Source organism: Populus alba, chromosome 7 (genome assembly GCF_005239225.2).
Source record: "Populus alba chromosome 7, ASM523922v2, whole genome shotgun sequence".
Classification (NCBI taxonomy): domain Eukaryota; kingdom Viridiplantae; phylum Streptophyta; class Magnoliopsida; order Malpighiales; family Salicaceae; genus Populus; species Populus alba.
The window spans coordinates 13300241-13320272 of record NC_133290.1 but is presented as its reverse complement, the minus strand read 5'-3'; the positions used below and the strand labels follow the sequence as shown (position 1 = coordinate 13320272).

General features: G+C 31.5%; 3 protein-coding genes across 3 annotated transcripts; 2 read left to right on the top strand and 1 right to left on the bottom strand.

Annotated features, from left to right (window-relative positions):
- Positions 1-314: 314 nt before the first annotated feature.
- Positions 315-4766, bottom strand: LOC118040201 (probable polygalacturonase). Its single transcript, XM_035047078.2, has 6 exons — positions 3856-4766; positions 2998-3118; positions 2011-2185; positions 1468-1538; positions 524-1370; positions 315-404 (listed from the first exon to the last, which is right to left on the bottom strand). The coding sequence occupies exons 1-5, from the start codon at positions 4312-4314 to the stop codon at positions 736-738; spliced, it is 1461 nt and encodes a 486-aa protein (XP_034902969.1). The 5' UTR covers positions 4315-4766; the 3' UTR covers positions 315-404; positions 524-735.
- A 6489-nt stretch (positions 4767-11255) lies between these two features.
- LOC118040388 (uncharacterized) lies at positions 11256-12260 on the top strand. Its single transcript, XM_035047316.1, has one exon. It carries the CDS (start codon positions 11256-11258, stop codon positions 12258-12260), a length of 1005 nt encoding a protein of 334 aa, XP_034903207.1.
- Positions 12261-14339: 2079 nt separating this feature from the next.
- LOC118040243 (uncharacterized) lies at positions 14340-15670 on the top strand. Its single transcript, XM_035047140.2, has one exon. The coding sequence runs from the start codon at positions 14412-14414 to the stop codon at positions 15465-15467; it is 1056 nt and encodes a 351-aa protein (XP_034903031.1). The 5' UTR covers positions 14340-14411; the 3' UTR covers positions 15468-15670.
- The last annotated feature ends 4362 nt before the right edge of the window (positions 15671-20032 follow it).

The following is a 20032-nucleotide window of genomic DNA, read 5'->3' as shown; positions in this document are numbered from 1 at the left end:
GAGCCTTTGAAAATGAAATATTTAACCCATTAAAAAGTAGATCATAAGGTTTAAAGGAAAAGTTATTTCCCATGCGCAGAAAACATTACAGAAAGCATATGAAACTCAGAGAACCTGCCTTGGCTGAAAGTAACATGGAAAGAAAGTATATTCAGCCAACCATGTTCTCCATAGGTAAATAACATGGATGACTATCTACAAAGAATAGCTTGTTCCTAAGATGAACATTCCAGCAGGCTCATCAGTAGAGCTATTGAATAAGCAAGTCTAATCGTTATCCAATGGATAGGAAAGCATGTTACCTTCTGGTCATAAATAACATTTTCCTGTATTCTTTTGGTACAAGTAATCGATCCTTTGTTCTCTCTGTGGTTGGGGCTCAGTTGAAACCCCAGGTGTGCATTCTGTTATATTCAATAATCCATACACAGATATCAGTGACCAATGACAGAATCAGTGAAATCCAATGTCAGAAAATCACCAAGGGACTGAAAAGCAACCACAAATTTGCCAAAATTGGTACCGAGCGAGTATAATCTGAGAGCTCGTCCATGCAGCAGCTTCATATCACGCTGAAGCAAATATAACTTAAGAAATGCTCAGTTCAGACCCGTAATGTGGTTCCTCTAGTGATCAATCCAACCAATTTCATAACTTGCTCAACGCAGACTGGCCTCTGAAAACAACCAGTGCAGTCTGAATCCCTAAACTTCAATTGAGATTGACCAAAGAAGCTCAAGAGCATGAGCACCAAGATGAGGAGACATTACTCTGCAGCTGCGGGCATGGTGTTGGAAATACCTCATCTGCAAAACCTGAGACAAATTCACAATGCCATGACAAAGATGATACCACTCCAAGCAAGCTAACATTCTTCATGCATATCCCACCAAATGGTGCATCCTCAATTCCCTCCAAAACAGGGGCTTTTGTTGAATTGAAACTGACCACATTACGGATAGAAATGCCCTTCACAACTGGAACTGCCTTAGGATCCCACCCTTCATCGGGATGGTCATTTGAGCCTCTACTGAACCTTATCGGAACCTTAACTCTCTCCATTGTTACATTACTTATCGTGATATTTGCTATGTATCCTCCTCTGCCATTGTCAGTTTTTATTCTCACACCAGCAGCAGAATCCCAGACATGCAAATCTTCAATAGTTATGTTAAAAATCCCTCCAGACATCTCACTACCTATTCCAACCCCAGAGCAAGTAGGGGTGGTGCCAGATACTCTCCTAACTACAATGTTTGAGCTTGGACGAGCCATTTTAATACCGTACTGGTCCCAGCCACTCTTCACTGCTACAAGATCATCCCCACTCTCAATGTAACAATCCTCAATACACACATTTGTGCTTGAGTCTGCACAAAGAAAGAAAAACCATTTTAGTTTCATGAGTCAGCTTCAACGCAATTAAAACTAGGGAGGAAAAAAGAAAAGGGAGGATAAGAATCATACCAGGGTCTATACCATCAGTATTTGGGGCTTTGAGAGGAGCCAAGATTGTCATGTCCTTAACAACAACATTGCTGAAACAAATGCAGAGCTAATAGTATTACTTCCCAGCTACAATTTCCAGTAGGAAAATAAACATTCGATTTATGCTTGTTATTACATTTCTATCCCAAGACTCCATAGCGAAGCAAAGAAAACAAAACCCAATTGGATAATAATAAGGTAACTCTCTGGTTCTAACTTTCAAGGGCAAGGACCTGGCATGGGAAACTTTGGTGGAAGGGAAAAGCATCTTACTTTCCGGTTCAATTGTTTCCATGCTTTATCATCCAGTAGGATAGATATATTCAGCTCATTTACAAAAATTAAGTCAGCAATATTATACATGTGATTTTATACCATTACATTTTTTTTGAAGGCCAAAAACTCTTACCTTATTGAAATAGTTTAATTCAATGCAATACAGTGGAAGTATTTTAAGTCAATGCAATACTGTATAAAAGAAAACAGAAACCAAGCAATGGAAAAAAGGGTGAGAGTGGCAACCTGCAGTAAACTGGATGAATGGTCCAAAATGGAGCGTTGCAAAACGTGAGGTTGGCGATGAGAATATTGTTAGAGTTCATTAGTTCTACAAGGTGACCTCTTGTGTGCTCCAATGTTCTGTTCCACCATAATTCCCACCACATCTTCCCTTGTCCATCAATCGTCCCATTGTTTCCTGCAAAACCAATCAAACAGATCAAAATTTTGATCAAGCCGTTTGATAAACAAGAGCAAAATTTTCTGCATCGCATGTTCTGAAACTGGATTTTGAATTATGCATTTATCACCAAGGCATTTGATATGTTTTGGAATAAATAGAAGAATGGATGGCTACTAATTCTCTGATGGCATGGCATGCAATGTAGACTGAAGAATCAGAAACTAATCACTGTTAAAAAATTATTAATCACCCATAGGTTTTTCCTCTTCCATAATTTCTCATGTATACAATGAGTAACCACAGCAGCTTATTTTATGCCACCTGCTATGAGCAGATAGCCAGATAGCTACAAGTTAGTTGTTTAGCTCTATGAGTTTCCTGAAGGAGAAACAAAACTTGTAAAAAAATTATTAAGAGTTATCTTTTCCCCTTCTATTTTATCAAACTTCATTAATTGCTCGAATAGAGATGTCACCCACCCAACACAAACATCAGCAAGAGAATCATAACTCAAAATACTTTGTTCTTGTTGGATATGTTAAAACTTCCTGTCCAATCTATGTGAAATGTGGTAGTAAAACGTTATCTTGGGACTGCACATTAAAAGTTCCCAACAAACTGACGACACCACCATAAGAATATAATCTCTTTAATGACCAACTATACAAACTATAGAGGATGCCAACACTCACTGATAAATTGTGCCAAATGATCCAGACAACTTGAAATGAATCAAGCAGTACAGTAAAATCATGTGTGTGAATCGAGCAGTTTATATCTGTCTTTCAATGCAAGCTAACTTTGGTAAAAAGGAAAAGGCAGAATACCTGTGATGACAACATTTGTGAGGCCATCTCCATGAACAAGGCTAATATGTCTTCCCCCTAATCTCTCCCTCCCTCTTCCATAAGAAGGCAATGGTTCTATAATAGGCCATTCCTTCGGGTCCTATCAATCAAAAACATAAAATTGAAGCAGCTCTTTGTACATCGAAAGATCATTCGATGGATTTGATGCTGGCAAAAGTTATTACTACACTATAATAATGATCAAAACGAAGCAGGAAAAAAAAGCTGATAACTACATAATGCATGCTGACGTATCAAGCACAAGAGGATAAATTTTGAATCACATATGAATTGACTATTTTATTTTTTTTGCAGTAAAGAAAAGCAACTGGGCACTTGTAAAAGTAACCAAAAATACACATCAGAGAATCTAGACAAAGTGGCATGCAGTTTGATGGATGCTCAAATGCGGGTCCTTTAGCACATCAGCACCTGCCTAACAATGTTTTCTCTTTTTTTATAAAGAAAAAGGGCTAAAAGAGTAGCCGCAAGCATGATAACCATGGCCTAACTACACAAATATTCAAACATGCCAAAGTTCATTTCTTCCTTTGCAATAAAAAAAATAAAAAAAAATCAACTAAAGGGGCATTCTTTCTCTTCACATCTACAAAGCTTCTTGTGCTTCCATTCAGACCTCCCAACTTCCCACCTTGACTATATACCAACGTTTTGTAAATAAATAAATAAAAACATCATTTTGCAGAGAATTAAAAAAAAAAAAGGGTTGTCATCAAATTATTGGAGATCCATTGGCATAAGCTTCATGTTAGAAACCTATGAAGAACTCATTTATCAATGGATACAATCAAAACCAACAAAAAAAAAAAAAAATACCTGAGAACCCAAAATAACAGCACCTTCTTCAAGAAACAAAGTGAAATTACTTGTCAAATTAAAACTCCCTGTAACCCATATTCCCTTCGGCACATTCAACTGGGCACCACCACTCTCCCCAAAACGTTGCAAGTACCGTATCGCTTTCCGAAACGTTTCGGTATTAGACGTTTTCCCGTCACCAACCCCGCCGAATTCTCTTATCGACATCACAGCTTTTCTCTCCGGCAACTCTCCAAAGAACCCCGCACAGCTGGTTCTTGTATCGGCCGAAACACCGGTCTTCGACGTAGAACTAAATGCAATCTTTATAGGGTAGATGGTCTTGGTTGTGATTTGAAAAGATAAAAGAGCTATAAGTGTGATCAAGAAAAGAAATGGCGACCAAGAAAATCTTGTAACCTTAGCTATCATTGCATTACGACCAAAACCAAAACTTTGTTTCTCATCAAAATCCATCTTCTTTAATATGCATGCAAATTATTGCATTCAAACCCCATAAAAGAAGAGAAAAAATCAAAGGTTTCAAGGAATTATTATTTCTTTTCTTGGTTGATTCCTTGAAGAAAAAAAATGTATATTTGGCAAATAAGAGTGTGTTTCTAAGAATATCCAAAAAAAAAAAACAAAGAAATTTATTTTTGGCAAATAAAGAAAGAATCCTAGTGTTCTTACACCGTGTGCTGGAGAAGCGGCAGCTGTATAACGAATGAAACACGGAATGTGGGACTGAGAACGAGGAGGAGGAAATCTATGTGCTCGCGCGCTCAGGAAGAAGAGGTGGTGGCGTGTTTAGACTGCTAGAAACAGCTAGACTGCGTTGTGATGTAAGTACATACGGCTTCTGGGTCCAGTTCAAAATTTTTTCTTTTATTTTCATAATTAAATATTAATCTTCCACTACAATGTTGCCACGCAATGTGCGGCGGGGTTTCCTTGAGAGAGAAAATAATTTAGGGACTGAAACGGATTTCTGGCTTCTCACTGGTCTCCCTTGTATGGAAGGTGGTTTGACAAGAAGCCGCTATTCACGGGAGTTGATTGCATTTTTCTTCCTAAGAAGATGATTTGTTGTCATGTGTGTGAGGCGCAATGAGAGGCTGTATGCATGGGACACGTGGAGAGTCATGATTTAGAATGTGGGACCATGTGATTGATGAAAATCACAAGGTGGGCTGTGATGTGCTGGTGATATGTTTATTTTGCGGTGAAGGTTGAGGTTGAGATTGGATATAATTTAATTAAGAAAAACTTGATTCATGTAATAGAAATTTAGATTAATTTATTCATATGATTGTAGTAAAACCTAGAATTATTTGTCGGTTTGATATAAACCAGTTTAAATTAAAAAAAAAAAAAAAGCTAAGTTTATCCTAAAAATCTAGATTGATTTATTGACATGACTATAGCAAAATCTATAACTATTAACGGTCTATTTATAATATAAATTAGTTTAAATTAAATAAAAAGAAAAAGAAAAACTTGGTTAACCCAATAAAAAAATTTAAATTAACTTATTAATATAATTAACCCCGGTTTAACCCAATCAAAATATAATTTTTAATTGTTAATTTTTAAAATATATATATTTTTATCAAAAACAAAATTATTTTGATTCTTTAAGAAAAAAAAACTTAAAGTTAACTCTTCTCGTACCTTACTCTGAATCCACTTAGGATTGGATTTTCCTATTAAACTTCTCACATGTAAATATAACAATGATGACTCCGCTATCTGCCAAAACGCGTGAGGATATCCACTTTGCCTACCAAGGCAAGCCAAGAAAGGAAGTTTTGTTTTTTATTTGATTGATGATTTGCATCATAGTTTTTGAAATTCGGCCGGCTTGGCATATTGGCATGAAATCTAGTTGATTTGAAATTAAAATTGAATTAAATTGAAAAAGAAAAAAAAAGTGATATAACTAGGTTGACTCGACAAATTAATCCAGCGACTTGTTTATAATTCGTTGATTTTTGTTTTTTTACTAAAACAATACTATTTTAATTTTAAAAAAAAAATTTGATCAAAGTTACCTAATTAAAATCTAGAATCGGACTTGAATCAAGTCAGAATACATGAAAGGAAAATAAAAGGGTAAACTAGTTTGGTAAGCTTAATATTTAAATTGAAAGTTTTTTGCATTTTTTTTTTTTTATTGGATAATCCAGAATATTTTTTATAAGAATTTAGGTATTTTTTTAGAAATGGTTATTTTTGGAACAATTTGTATAGTAATCATGACTAAATTCTGTTTTCAAACAATTTTGATAATACGCCTCTCATATCATAATGATATATTTAAATTAATATTTTTAAAAAACATTAGTCTTAAAATTTGAATTTTAAAAAAATAACAGAAGAAGTAAACCTATTTAATCACAGCACATATCTTTCGGATTTAGTTTAATAAAGTTTAAATGCAAGAAATTTATTTCAACTATAGACCTCTTATGTCTTTTTTCACTTCATTGTCTTTGTTACGGTTTTTCTTTCGGTTTGCTATTTTATATATATATATATATATATATATATATATATATATATATATACATACACACACACACTCGCTATACTCGACGAGGAAACATTATGGATGCAAACAGCTTTTCCCTTTTTTTAGTATTTTTTTCAGCCAATTTTTTTTTATCCATTAATTGAGAATTGAACTTGATTATTTATTTTATTTAACTTGGTATTGACTGCTTGCAATGTAAAAAAAAGAAAATTAACTCTAAATTAATGTTTGATTGGGAAAATTAAAAGAAATTAAATTGCGTTAAAAAAAAATAAAGCAATAGGGACTGAATTTGAACATTTAACAGGTATTGAACTCCTATTTCCGGCCAGCATCAAGGACTACATTACACAGGCAAGGGAGATATTCAACCCCCTTTTTTTTTGTCCCCCAATTTTTTCTTCAATTTGATCTTCTCACATTGAGGTTTTTTTTAATTATACTTAATAGTTTTTTTCGGTTGCCTGTACATGGGGAACCCACAATGTGATGAAAAATTTCCAACATGCATTTGATCTCTGGTTTTGTAAAATAAAATTTTATTTTATTAATACAAAGCAATTGAGGCTTGAGGGACCTCATTTGACACTAAAACAATTCTAGTGACCGAAAAGAATAGGCAGGACATATTTATTGGCACTGCAACGCACTCGCCAGCATGTATGGTGAAGTCATTGCGCTCTAGCAGTGCATGCGGCTTTGTCCGATGGCATAGAACCATCATCAACTATTGATTTTGAAGCAGCTCACTAAGAGGGTGTTTGGAAGTGTGGTAGCGGTTGTTTTTCAAATAGCTTTTCGTGTCGAAAAGCATGCAAATAATATTTTTTTATTTTTTTAAAAATTATTTTTGATATCAGCACATCAAAACGATTTAAAAAGTATAAACATCACTCAATTTTAGCCCAAAAAAAAATTTTGAAATTTTTCAAAAAACATGTTGAAACTCAATGTCAAACGGGCACTAAGATCTTTTTGAAGGTCCAGCGTGTATCGGTGATGGAGCAACGAAGAGGCTTCAACAACCTTTTTTTTTGCAAAATTTGCGCCGACCTACCAAAATAAAAAGGTGGAAGTCATTTTATTTTTTTATCAGATTTGATTTTTATTTTTTGTATTATTATTTTTTGTTTTGAATCCTTTTTTTAATTAATTTTATTTTATTTTATATCAAATTCAATTCTTAGTTTTTTATGTTTTAGTCACAAGTTTGATTCGTGTTGGAACAATATTGTGTTTACTTTTATAGATAACACATTATATGAGCCAACTCGTTGAATTCCCTAGATGGATCATGAAAACATGTCTTTTATGTAATTTATTTTTTTTTTTTTTAAATAAAGGGTGTGATCATCCACTTTTATAAACATGAAAAAAAAATAACAGGTCAGGCCTGCAACCCCCCCTCTAACGCACACTTCTAGGCTTTATTTTAAGAGGCTCTGTTTTTTTAATTTTTATTTTATTTAGTGTGAGGTTTTTATTAAATTGTATTAGGTGATAAATTAATTAATTTTTATTTTTTATTATATAATAAGATAAAAAAAAAAATGAATTCAATACAGTGGAGTTTATTAACTGGAGCCACAAGTTTAATGAATTAACTAGATTAGCATGACCTATTTTTGTTTTTTTTTTGTTTTTTTGTTTTTTGAATTTATCAAATTATCTCAAGATAACTCTCTTTCTATTTATTTTAAAATCAAGCTGAAAGATTTTAAGTGTGAACAGGTTTACAAACGTAACACAAAGTGAAAAAGTTTCATGTTTCTTTACTTTTGAAACAATTTTGATGCAAGCCACACAAGAGTTGCAAACGATAAAATTAACAAAGGAGACACAATTCAGACTATAAATTACGAGTTTGTCGAGTTAAGCAACAAAGTCAGGCCAGGTTTATAGCAATGCATTCTCTTACATGTGGTTTGTACTTTGTATGTAAGATAAATTTGCATGCAAAACCCAGCTAGCTCGGTGGCTAGGATTTGTGCAATGGATCGGCAACCCACATATCCAAGTAGGTTCATGTCTGAACTTCGAAGTGGGAACTGGTTCAAGTTGTGGAAAATGGGACAGACAAAAGTTCAGTTCAAAGGCTTTTTCGGGGTGTCTTTCTCTGGATTTGTAATAGAAGTTGTCTTTAACTTCATTTTATGTTTTTTTTTTTTTTTTTTTGAGATTTCAGGCAGATAACCCGGCTTTAACTCAAGTTTAAGAGCAGAAAATTGTCCCGTCTGCCAAGGAGGGGGGAGGCCGAAAAGCATGTCCAAATTCAACGTGGAAAACACCCAGTCAACATTATTAAAACTTCGAAGACTTGGAAGTCAAAGCTCACTGGCTTGCTTGGAAACTTACTTCATTCATCTGTATCTTCTGCGAAGACTTGAACAAGCTAGCGATGTCCCCACAGCAGAGAAAGATTGCAGAGAAAGTTTCCACCTTTCGAGTTAGGAGATAGAAATTCACCCCCAAATCCTTCATTATCATGAAAAAGAAAATGTTTCCAAAACGCGTTATCCCCCTTTATAAAGTTTCTTTAGCTTGAAGATAACGCGGTGACGCTTTCTTTTTGAGACATAAGGACAGAAAAATAGATATACAAATAAAGTTATTATAAATCAAGCAAAATAATATTAGATATTTCACAATACACACGTGGGCGAATTCCATTTGATATCTCGATGTTTAGAAGTATAAATAACGATTGTTTTTACAATATTTTTTATTTTTAAAATAATATTTTTTATATGGGCAAGCATGTTGGAGCTGCCAAAATGAAAAGCCATATGTACTATGCCTTCTATTTTTCTATTTTCAGCACTCCAACGGACATGTAAAGTAGTAGCCAAAATGGTTTTTTTGCTTTGTGAAGAACCATTTCTACATTTAACTGTAGAAATGGCCAAAATGGTCAACGGCTTTTTTTTTTTTTTTTAAACATAGAAATTTTATTTAATTATTTATAATTAACTAGATTTATTTATGTTTTAATGTAATGTATTTTTAATTAACTAGATTTATTTATTGTTTAATGTAATGTATTTTTAATTAAATATTTAGAAATTTATTGGTTATTTTAAATATATTGTTATAAAAGTGGTATCAATTCATAATACTTATTTGAAGTTCTTCTAACACTTAACAATAATAAGTAGGATCAATTAACTTAAAAGATAACAACCATAATGAAAAACAACAATAGAAAAACAACAATAAGTAGGATTAATTAACTTAAAAGATAACAACCATAATGAAAAACAACAATAAAAAACAACAATAAATAGGATTAATTAACTTAAAAGATAACAACTATAATGAAAAAAAAAACATAAAAAACTTGAAAATTCTGATGACATAAGAAGTTCAAATCTAATGATTCTACTCGTTACCATATTATTCCCATAAATGTTCAACCAAATCTTCTTGTAGTTGAGAGCTAGTTGCTCATCCCTGATTCGATTATAAGTTTGAAGAAAATCATGTAGTTCTGGTATTTCACCATGTGACACTGATATAGATTAATTAACTTCACGTTCATGGTCAAATCCAAGGTTCATTGTTCCTTCATCTTCAATAATCATATTATGCATTATTATGCAAGCTTTCATAATATTTGCAAGTGTTTCTTCATCCCAGTATCGAACAGGTCCACGTACAATTGCAAAACGAGATTGGAGGACTCTGAATGCCCGCTCTACATCCTTTCTTGCAGACTCTTGCTTACTTGCAAAATATTTTCTCTTTGCTCCTAATGGCCTTGGGATTGTTTTAACAAAAGTTGACCAATTAGGATAAATCCCATCTGTTAAATAGTATCCCATTGTATATTCATGCCCATTAATTGTATAATTGACAGGAGCAGTACGACCTTCAGCAAGTGCAGCGAAGATAGGTGACCGATCAAGAACATTAATATCATTTAATGATCCAGGCATTCCAAAAAAGGCATGCCATATCCAAAGATCTTGTGAAGCCACCGCCTCTAAAATTATAGTTGGTTCACGACAATGACCAGTATACATCCCATGCCATGCAGTTGGGCATTTCTCTCATTTCCAATGCATACAATCAATGCTCCCTAACATCCCTGGAAATCCACGCTGCTCTCCAATTGATAATAATCGACAAACATCGGCCTCGTTTGGTGCCCTTAGATACCAATCACCAAAAACTTAAAATTAAAATGGTGGCGGTTATTTTTTCGAAATTTGAAATTTTAAAATTAAAAATGGTGGCGGTCATTTTTTATGGTGGCGGTTATTTTTTCAAAGCATGAATTTGAATTTACTTTTAAAAAATTAAAATTTTTAACAGTAACATATAAAACTAAAAATTAAAAATATTCATATTAATAAATTTTAAGTTTAATTTTAAATTATATCTTTTAACTTTAATATTATTTCATTAAATTTTATATTATTTTTATAAATTACTAATATTAATTATATAATTAATAACATCATAATTATATTATATATAAAATATCTAAATTAGTTACATAATTATATAAAAATGAATTTAACATGAAATATATTAAAAAATAAATGACTTTTCTAAATAGTTTTTTATCATTAGAATGCATATAATCAAAAAAATTATATTTTTATTATTTAAAAAATCATTTTATTAATTTAATTTTTTGCATTGGAGATATGAATATGTCATTGTTGTCATGTCACCATACCTAATAAAACGTATCCCATAATTCTCCCAATGCCCTCCAAAAGTTTTTCTCGACTATAATGGTTTATGCGTAATTCATATGAAGACCAGGGGCAATCTATCAAATTAAAACTCCGTTCTGTCAGCCATCTACCCTTATCAATGCCAGCATCTCAATTCCTCCATCACTCGTTTCTCTGTGAAGAAGGGGGGGAAAATCATGGACAGAGAACAAGAAGAGCTTCAGTTTCTTGGGTTCTTTGGCATCTTCAAAGAATCCTTCAAGATCATCTTGACATGGAGAAAAATCTTCAGCCAGATAAGCTTAGCTCTCATCCTTCCACTATCCTTCATCTTCCTAGCTCATATGCAAATATCCCAAATGATTTTCTTCAATATCCTCGACAATGAAGATGCCTTATACTTCACCCAATCTGGCACACCAAAACATGATAAACTCTCTGATAACATCTCCGCGGAATGGACTGCCTTTTGGCTCTTCAAATTTGCCTACTTTACTTTCCTTCTAATCTTTTCCCTTCTCTCCACATCTGCAGTTGTTTATACCATAGCTTGCATATACACTGCCAAGCCAATCACCTTCAAGAAGATCATGAGTGTTGTGCCAAAGGTCTGGAAGAGACTCATGGTCACCTTTTTATGGAGTTTTGTTGTTGTTGTGCTCTATAACATCATTGCAGCTGTGGTGTTTTTAACCTTGTGGACTCAAGTTGTTTTTCATGTAAATGCAGTCGGATTTAGAATTGCGGTTCTTGTTGCTCTTATCATCATATATTCCGTGGGGATGTTGTATATCACCATAGTATGGCATCTGGCTAGTGTGGTCTCTGTTTTAGAAGATGTTTACGGGATTAAAGCCATGATCAAGAGCAAAAACCTAATCAAGGGCCAGATGGGAGTTACAGTAGCTGTTTTTATTGTGGTTGGAGTTTGTTTCGTGGGAATTCAGCTGCTATACGAGTTTTTTGTGGTTTTGCACAAGCCATTGGGAATCAGAATTGGAGTGGGAATAGCTTGCTTCTTCTTGCTGTGTAAGGTGATGCTCTTCGACCTTGTCATCCAAACTGTTCTCTACTTTGTGTGCAAATCGTATCACCATGAGAATATCAGCAAGTCCTCCTTGTCGGATCATCTTGAGGTTTATCTTGGGGAGTATGTTGCTCTGAAGTCCAAGGATGTCCAAATGGAGCAATTGCAAGTCTAGGTCTTCCTTTCTATTTTATCCAGAGGTCTTAAAACCATATGTAGTCAATGCTAGCCAAGCATCCCAGAGTGTGTTGCGGGATGGTCCATTGTTGATTAGTTAGGTATTATTAACAAACAAATAAACTCAATGCGATCATCTCGATTCTCCTTGTGTTTCTATATTATATTATAGTATCATATCCTTGTCCATCCAGGTGCAGTTTAATTTTAAAAATATTTTGAAGATGATATATTTTTTAAAAAAATAATATTAAAATAATAATATATGATTAATCAGTTAATCCACCAAATTTTTAAATAAATTTTTGTTAACTAGATTGATGGTACTATATTGTTGGCCGAACCAAACTTATTTTAAGTGCGAAAAAAAATATTTAGGTGATGGTAAAGTTTCTAAAGAAGTAGGAGAACTTCAAGAATTGGGTTAAATCTTAATTAATTTGATAATATGGTAAAAAAAATTACAAACAACAACCAACAAAAAACAAAATATAATATTAGAATGAGTCAAGCTGGGTTAAGATGTGAAACTCATAATCAATACATGAGATCAGGTAAAAAAGGATTTCAAAAAAAAGATATAAGTCAACCCGGTCTAATCATTCAAACACGTGCAACCGATTTTTTTAAATTAAATAATATTTTATATATGTTTAAATACTAAATTACCCATGATTAAACATGATAATTATATTAAAAAAAAAACAAGTGAAAAAGATAGAAAAAACGTATGATCTATCATCTTTATGTAATCTAAACCTTCTAGACATACTTATTTAATAAAACACAGAAATTTTACAAACTATTTTCTTCTAATACATGTGGCTATTTTGAATTAATTATTTTCCTTTCATATATAATTTTGACTTTACGATGGATAATAAAAGAAGGAGAAATGAGAACAACATTAAATAAACCTGTAACATCGAGTAAGATTCTGAAAAAAAGAAATCTCACTAATTTCTCACTGTGTAGACCTCTCAATCCCTTAATTAGTTAGACTTTCATTAGTTAGAAAAACAATTTCCAACTCTTTTTTGTTTTGTATAAATCGAAAAATGCATAATAATAATTGAAAATTTTCAATCTCAAAGCAAAATGGGAAGAATAGGTTATACATTATACTTCAATTCCCTTCTCCTCCCCCAAATTATAAACCATTCATTTCTCAGGTATAAGAACAGAAAATTGCCCTATCAACCAAGATGGGAGAGGCTCAAAAAGTAAGTCCGAATTCAACATCATCCCACCACATAGCCAATCCAACCCACGTTAATTAGGTGTGTATTTGATAATTATAGGGATTTTTTTTATTTTAAAAAAATATTTTTAATATTAACACATCAAATAATTTAAAATTTTAAAAAAAAAATTAACGAAACAATGGTTGCATCGCTGTACCAATCTGTATGGGAAAACAAGAAATCTAAACCTTTAAATCCCCCTCCCCACCCCTTTTTTTTTTTTTCAATGCTTTTTTCTGAAACCCCTTTCTTACAATTGCAAAAGGTTGTTTTCTTAATGGAATCCACCTTCGAAAGACGTCGGTGGATTATTGTTTGCAAGAAAATTGGAATTCAGAACTCCCTAGATTGGATTGGAATCTTCCTCGTCTGGTTTTTCATTTGTAAGTCCACGCCAGGTTGACTAATAAATGTCCTGCTTTTGAGTCTTGAATAATTAATTTATTAATTTGTTGTAATTCGACATGGACACATGGTGATGTTTCATCTTTTTCTCCCTTTTAACCATTTCTATTATAACTAGACTTAATTAATTTCAAATAATTAAGAGAGATATCAAATGATTATATTGGTTAACACACAACAAATGATACGTTTAAGCTTAAGCAAAAATGATATATAACTGCTGATTTATTTTTCATACAAAATTTCCAACTTATAGGTGCCCACAATTCTCACGGGATGGTGACTGGCTAGCTTAAAATTAACACCATGTGTCTGCCATTGCAACATAGCCAAGCACCCGATAGTATAATTCTCATAATCCCTTCATTACCCTCCAAGAATCTATCAATATTATAATGTTTTACAAGTAATTCATAAGAAGACCATGGGCAATTTGTCAAATGAAAGTCCACTTTTGTTTTCTGAAATCTACCTTTTAATGCCAACTAGGCAACGACTCAATGCCTCCCTCCATCACCCATTTCTTTGTGAAGAAGGAGAGGAAAAAAACCATGGACAGAGAACAAGAAGAGCTCCAGTTTCTCGGGTTCTTTGGCATCTTCAAAGAATCCTTCAAGATCATCTTGACATGGAGAAAAATCTTCAGCAAGATAACCCTAGCTCTCATCCTTCCACTGTCCTTCATCTTCCTAGCTCAAATGCAAATATCCCAAATGATTTTCTTCAAGATCCTTGACAATGAAGATACCTTAGACTTCACCCAACCCGGCACGCCAAAACACGATAAACTCTCTGATAACATCTCCGCGGAATGGACTGCCTTCTGGCTCTTCAAGTTTGCATACTTCACTTTCCTCCTAATCTTTTCCCTTCTTTCCACATCTGCAGTTGTCTATACCATAGCTTGCATATACACTGCCAAGCCAATCACCTTCAAGAAGATCATGAGTGTTGTGCCAAAGGTCTGGAAGAGACTCATGGTCACCTTTATATGGAGTTTTGCTGTTGTTGTGCTCTATAACATCTTTTCCATGGTGGTTTTGATCATCTTGTCTGTTACTCTTTTCAACCATGTACCTGCAGCTGGATTCAGGACTTTGTTTCTCGTTGTTCTTGTTGTCTTATATTCTGTGGGTTTGCTGTATATCACCATAGTTTGGCATCTGGCGAGTGTGATTTCTGTTCTGGAAGACTTTTATGGGATTAAAGCCATGATGAAGAGCAAGGAATTGATAAAAGGCAAGATGGGAATTTCAGCTGCTATTTTTATTGTGGTTGGAATATGTTTTGTGGGAATTCAATTCCTGTTCGAGACTTTTGTTGTTCTTGAGTGGACAATGGAAATCAGAATTGGAATGGGATTGCTTTGCTTGTTGTTGCTGTTTAAGGTGATTCTCTTCGGCCTCGTCATCCAAACAGTTCTCTACTTTGTCTGCAAATCCTATCACCATGAGAATATTGACAAGTCCTCCTTGTCAGACCACCTTGAAGTTTATCTTGGGGAATATATCCCTCTCAAGTCCAAGGATGTCCAGATGGAGCACTTTGAAGCCTAGATCTTAATTAATCTTACAGTTTTCTGTTTTTTTTTTTTCCATAAAATATTCCTGCCTTTGGAGGTCTTGAAATTACCATGCTTCACGTTGGTGCTTCTTGTTAATTTGTAAGTGAAATGCTTTTAGTTTCATAAAGAACTGTAAAATAATCTGTACTTCAATTGATCAGGCTTTAATAAAGGGGATTATATATCTTATTTGCATTTTATAATTTATAGATACCAGCCGAAATTTCTCTTCAGTAAAATGGGTTTGATTTTAATTTTTTCAGAAGTAATTTAATATAGAAAGACATGCTATGCTTTGTATATAGCTATTTATGATCACTGAATCTTCAGATAATTAAAAATATTATATTATGAAGAATTTATTACTATTTGTATTTGAGCTCAATTCCTAAGATAATAAATGGATGATTTCTAGGGATGCATTTGGATTTTTTTGAAAAGAAAATAACAGCCATAGCCGTTGAAGTACCTAATGTGCTAGTGAAACAAAAACTGTTTCCATGGAAACTTAGGAAAAACTATCATCCAGCCTTTGACTCTACAATTAAACCACACATTACAATTACATTACACTGCCAAAATATACTAAAATAGGTAGGAAAATAGCAAATGTTCCAGTGTTTGGCATGTGTTTAATTTTACAAGTATTTATTTTTATTATTTTATAATTAAATAAAAAAATAGTTATTGAACCTAGCAGAATTTATAACTCAGATTATGAATTTAATGAATTAAATTACGAAACCCAAATTAATCCAAAAGGTCTCCGTCTTAATATAAAAAAATATATTATTTTGAATTTTTTATATAAAAATTAAATTATATTTTTATTTTTCATTTAGATTTTTTTTAGATACATCAAATCAACTATTCAGGTTGGAAAAACTCCTAAATATTTTAATTTAAAATCCAAATTAAACAAGTTTAATAATGTTGTCAAACAACTTCATGTTACCTGAACATTACACTCCAAGAGCCAACATGTATTGTAGCTTAGAAATAGTATGGGTCATTGAATCATTGACCCAATTAATAATTTTTTTATTTATTAAAATAATGTTATTTTTTTTATTATTATTGATATTGATTCGTTCATGTTAAGCAGATAAAAATCAATGAGCATAACCAAAATTTGGTCTTGTTTGAGATTCCGGTCCAAACCAGGATCAGCCAAAATTCATTTTTTTTACTTAAAATTATTTTATTTTTAATATTTTTAAATTGTTTTGATGTGTTAATGTTATAAAATAATTTTTTTAAAAAAAACATTATTTTAACATATTTATAAGTAAAAAATAATTTGAAAAAACAATGATTATTACGTTTTCAAACACTTATTTTTTTTAATTTACTATTTTATTCAATTTAACTTAAAAAATTGATTTCAGTAAGGCTACAAGTCCCAATTTTTTAAAGTTAGTTCACCTGATCAAGCTAGGATTAATTAACAACTGTTAAATGATGGTAAATAACCCATTCGATCTTATCGAAGGAATTAATTAGTAACAGTCCCTTTTGATTTTGTCCAGCAAATCTAATGTCCTCAAGGCTCCATCCTCCTCGTGCCTTTCTTTAATTTGATTGCGTGGACCTGCAGATCTCACCTGTTGATTTTGATCAACCCTTTCCAACCACTCCTTTCATCAAAATATTATTCACCTTTTTATTTGCTAGTTTCTTCTGAAGAGATGGGAGATAAAGAGAGGAGGAGGAATCCGAGAGGCTTATTTTATGGTTGTTTTTTAAAATATTTTTTTATTTAAAAATATATTAAAAAAAATTAGAATTATATTTTAAAAAAATAAAAAAATTTCAAATTTTATCAAAAACATTTTTAAAACACAAAAACAAATAAAGCTTAATATACTACTTATCATTTCAAGTGAAAATAAAAATCATTAAGTATAATTCAACCTAAATCTTAATATAATATTTATTTCTACAATGATATAATATTTATCAACATAATTCAACTTCTCATGAATCTAATAAAAATTTAATATGAATTTTTTAAAAATAATTAAAAGATAAAGTTTTAATTCTTTTTTAATTAAAATAAATTATTTTAAATTGATCTGAATTAATCCAAACTAGAATACCCGAACCTTGATGCAAAACTGATTAAAAACTTTGATATATATAGGAAATTGGTATTTTATATGTAAAGATATGTTTCAACGACATGCAAATGATATGGCAACTCTGAGATTTTATAGAGAAGCTCGATCATATAGTCATATTAATTTAATGGGGGTGGTACAAGGGAGTAGATGCATTATTTTTTAATTGAAATTGTAGATTGATATAATGTTTGGCGTTTTTGGCTTGAGGGTAGCTTCGTCTTTTTATGGTAATTCATCAAGCATTGCCGAGTTAATTAGGGGCTGATTGGTCTGCAACTTTTTTTTTTTTCATAGTTGAATAATGATTTTTTTTATATTTAAAAGCAAAATAATAATATTTTTATATTTTTTTATTAATATGAATATTCAGGTTATTTTACACGTAACCTTGATTAATTCACAAACTTAAAATTAATAATCATATAAGTCTCTAATGACTTTTAAATTTATAAAACTTTAACTTAATAATATTTAAAAAATAAATATAAAATCTAATTAATTAAGCTAATTTGAAATTTAATATTTGTATTTTCAAGTTTATAGAAGTTGCTCTTGGAAGCGAGAGAAAAAAAAAAAACTGACATGTAGGGGCATTTGTTTATTTTTTTCCTTTGGTATTTTTGGTAATAATTGATTTGATGGAAGGGTCTATACATCTTTTAACAAATATATATATATTAAATGATTAGTTGGGAGGTGCAATAGGAGCTCTAGGAAACTTATGGGGGTGCACGCGAAGGAATTGCGTGGACAAACGATGATTTTCAAGGCGGCAATGGAATCCCCTCAATGCGAGTGGCTTTTAATCGCTCCTGCTTCACAGACAATGACTGTTTTTTTTTTTTTTTTTTCCTCTCTCGTCATCAGAAAGTATGCCGACCTCAATTTTATTTTATTTTTTTCTAAAATTTAATTTTAATAATTAAATTAGCGAGATATTGAGCTTTTTAGTTAAATAAAAATCTAAAATTATATAAATCACAAGGTTTGATAAATTAACTTTATCATGAATTTTTTATTTCTTTATTAAATTTATTTATTTTATTTGATAAAATATAAAATAAAATACTTAATTTATCATTTTTTTTATTTGCTTTTTTGATCTTCGTGCAAGTAATCTCTTTCAATTACTAATTTTAAAAATTTTTTACTTCTTTAAAATACCAATGTTGCATCAATAATTTTTTTTTATGTTTTATATATATATATAGGAGATCATATTCGATGTTTATTTCCTTTTTCAATTTTTTTTTTAAATAAAGAAGTTCATTCATATAAAATATGGATACAAAGCAATGAATAGAAAAAAACATAATGAGTGCTTTTTAAAAACATTTTTGAAAAAATTTAAAAATTTTTTTTTTTTATTTGAATTAATATATTTTTGATATTTTCAAATCATTTTGATATGTTGATCTTCAAAATTAATTTTAAAAAATAAAAAAATATTATTAATATACTTTTTGAATAAAACATATTTTAAAAAATAATAACAATACAGACTCAAACATGTTTTTAAAAATCACACTAGGAACAAAAAAAGGAAAATTATCCCAAAGCAAGAGATATAAAGCAGTGACGGCTGAAATTGATTGAATTTTTATCTTCTTGACCAGCTGAAAGGTACGCGGTGAGATATTTTTTCATCCCTAGTGAAAGTTTCCAGACTCCCGATAAGGCTCCAAAATGCCATGATTCAAGAAACTGACTCACAATATTTTGAAGAAAAAATGTTGTCATATCACACACGATGACTCATTGAATTCAACTGGAGAGTGTGGTTTTTCACGGGTTTGAAAAAAAAGCTGAAAAACCAAAAAAATCAAGAAAAAAATAATTGAAAAAAATTAAATTGTAAAAAAATTAATTAAAATTTTAAAAAAAACTGACTGGTTTAGTTTAGTATCAGTTTTTTAAGCCTAAAACCCAAAAAAACCAAACAAAAAAAACGAGTCAAACTGGTTCGGTTTTTTTCTAAAAAAAAAACCGAAACGGGCCGGTTCGAACCGGTTTCGGTTTTTTTAAAAAAAAAACTGTTTGGTTACTTTTTTTAATAAAACCGAACCGAACCGAATTTAATCACTCCAGGTTCCTTTTACCGGCACAGTTTTTAAAGTGTTTTGCTAAGTCACCATATTTTTTAAAAAATATATTTTATAAAATAATGTAGATACAAAAATATTTAAAAAATTAGTATAATCAAAAGTGTGTATCTGCTGGGCTGCATATTAAAAAAAAATTGCAAGTTTTATGGTGTTTTGGTTCGGATCCAAATGTTCTCTTAGATACATGATTGAATCATGTTAAAAATTTAATCATTGATTTTAAATCCAATGATTTGTATTGTATGAGGAAAAAAAAAAGGAATAACAAAGGGTTAAGCTGTTCTTAGTTTTATTAATAAAAAAATCATGAAAACTTTAGAGATTAATTA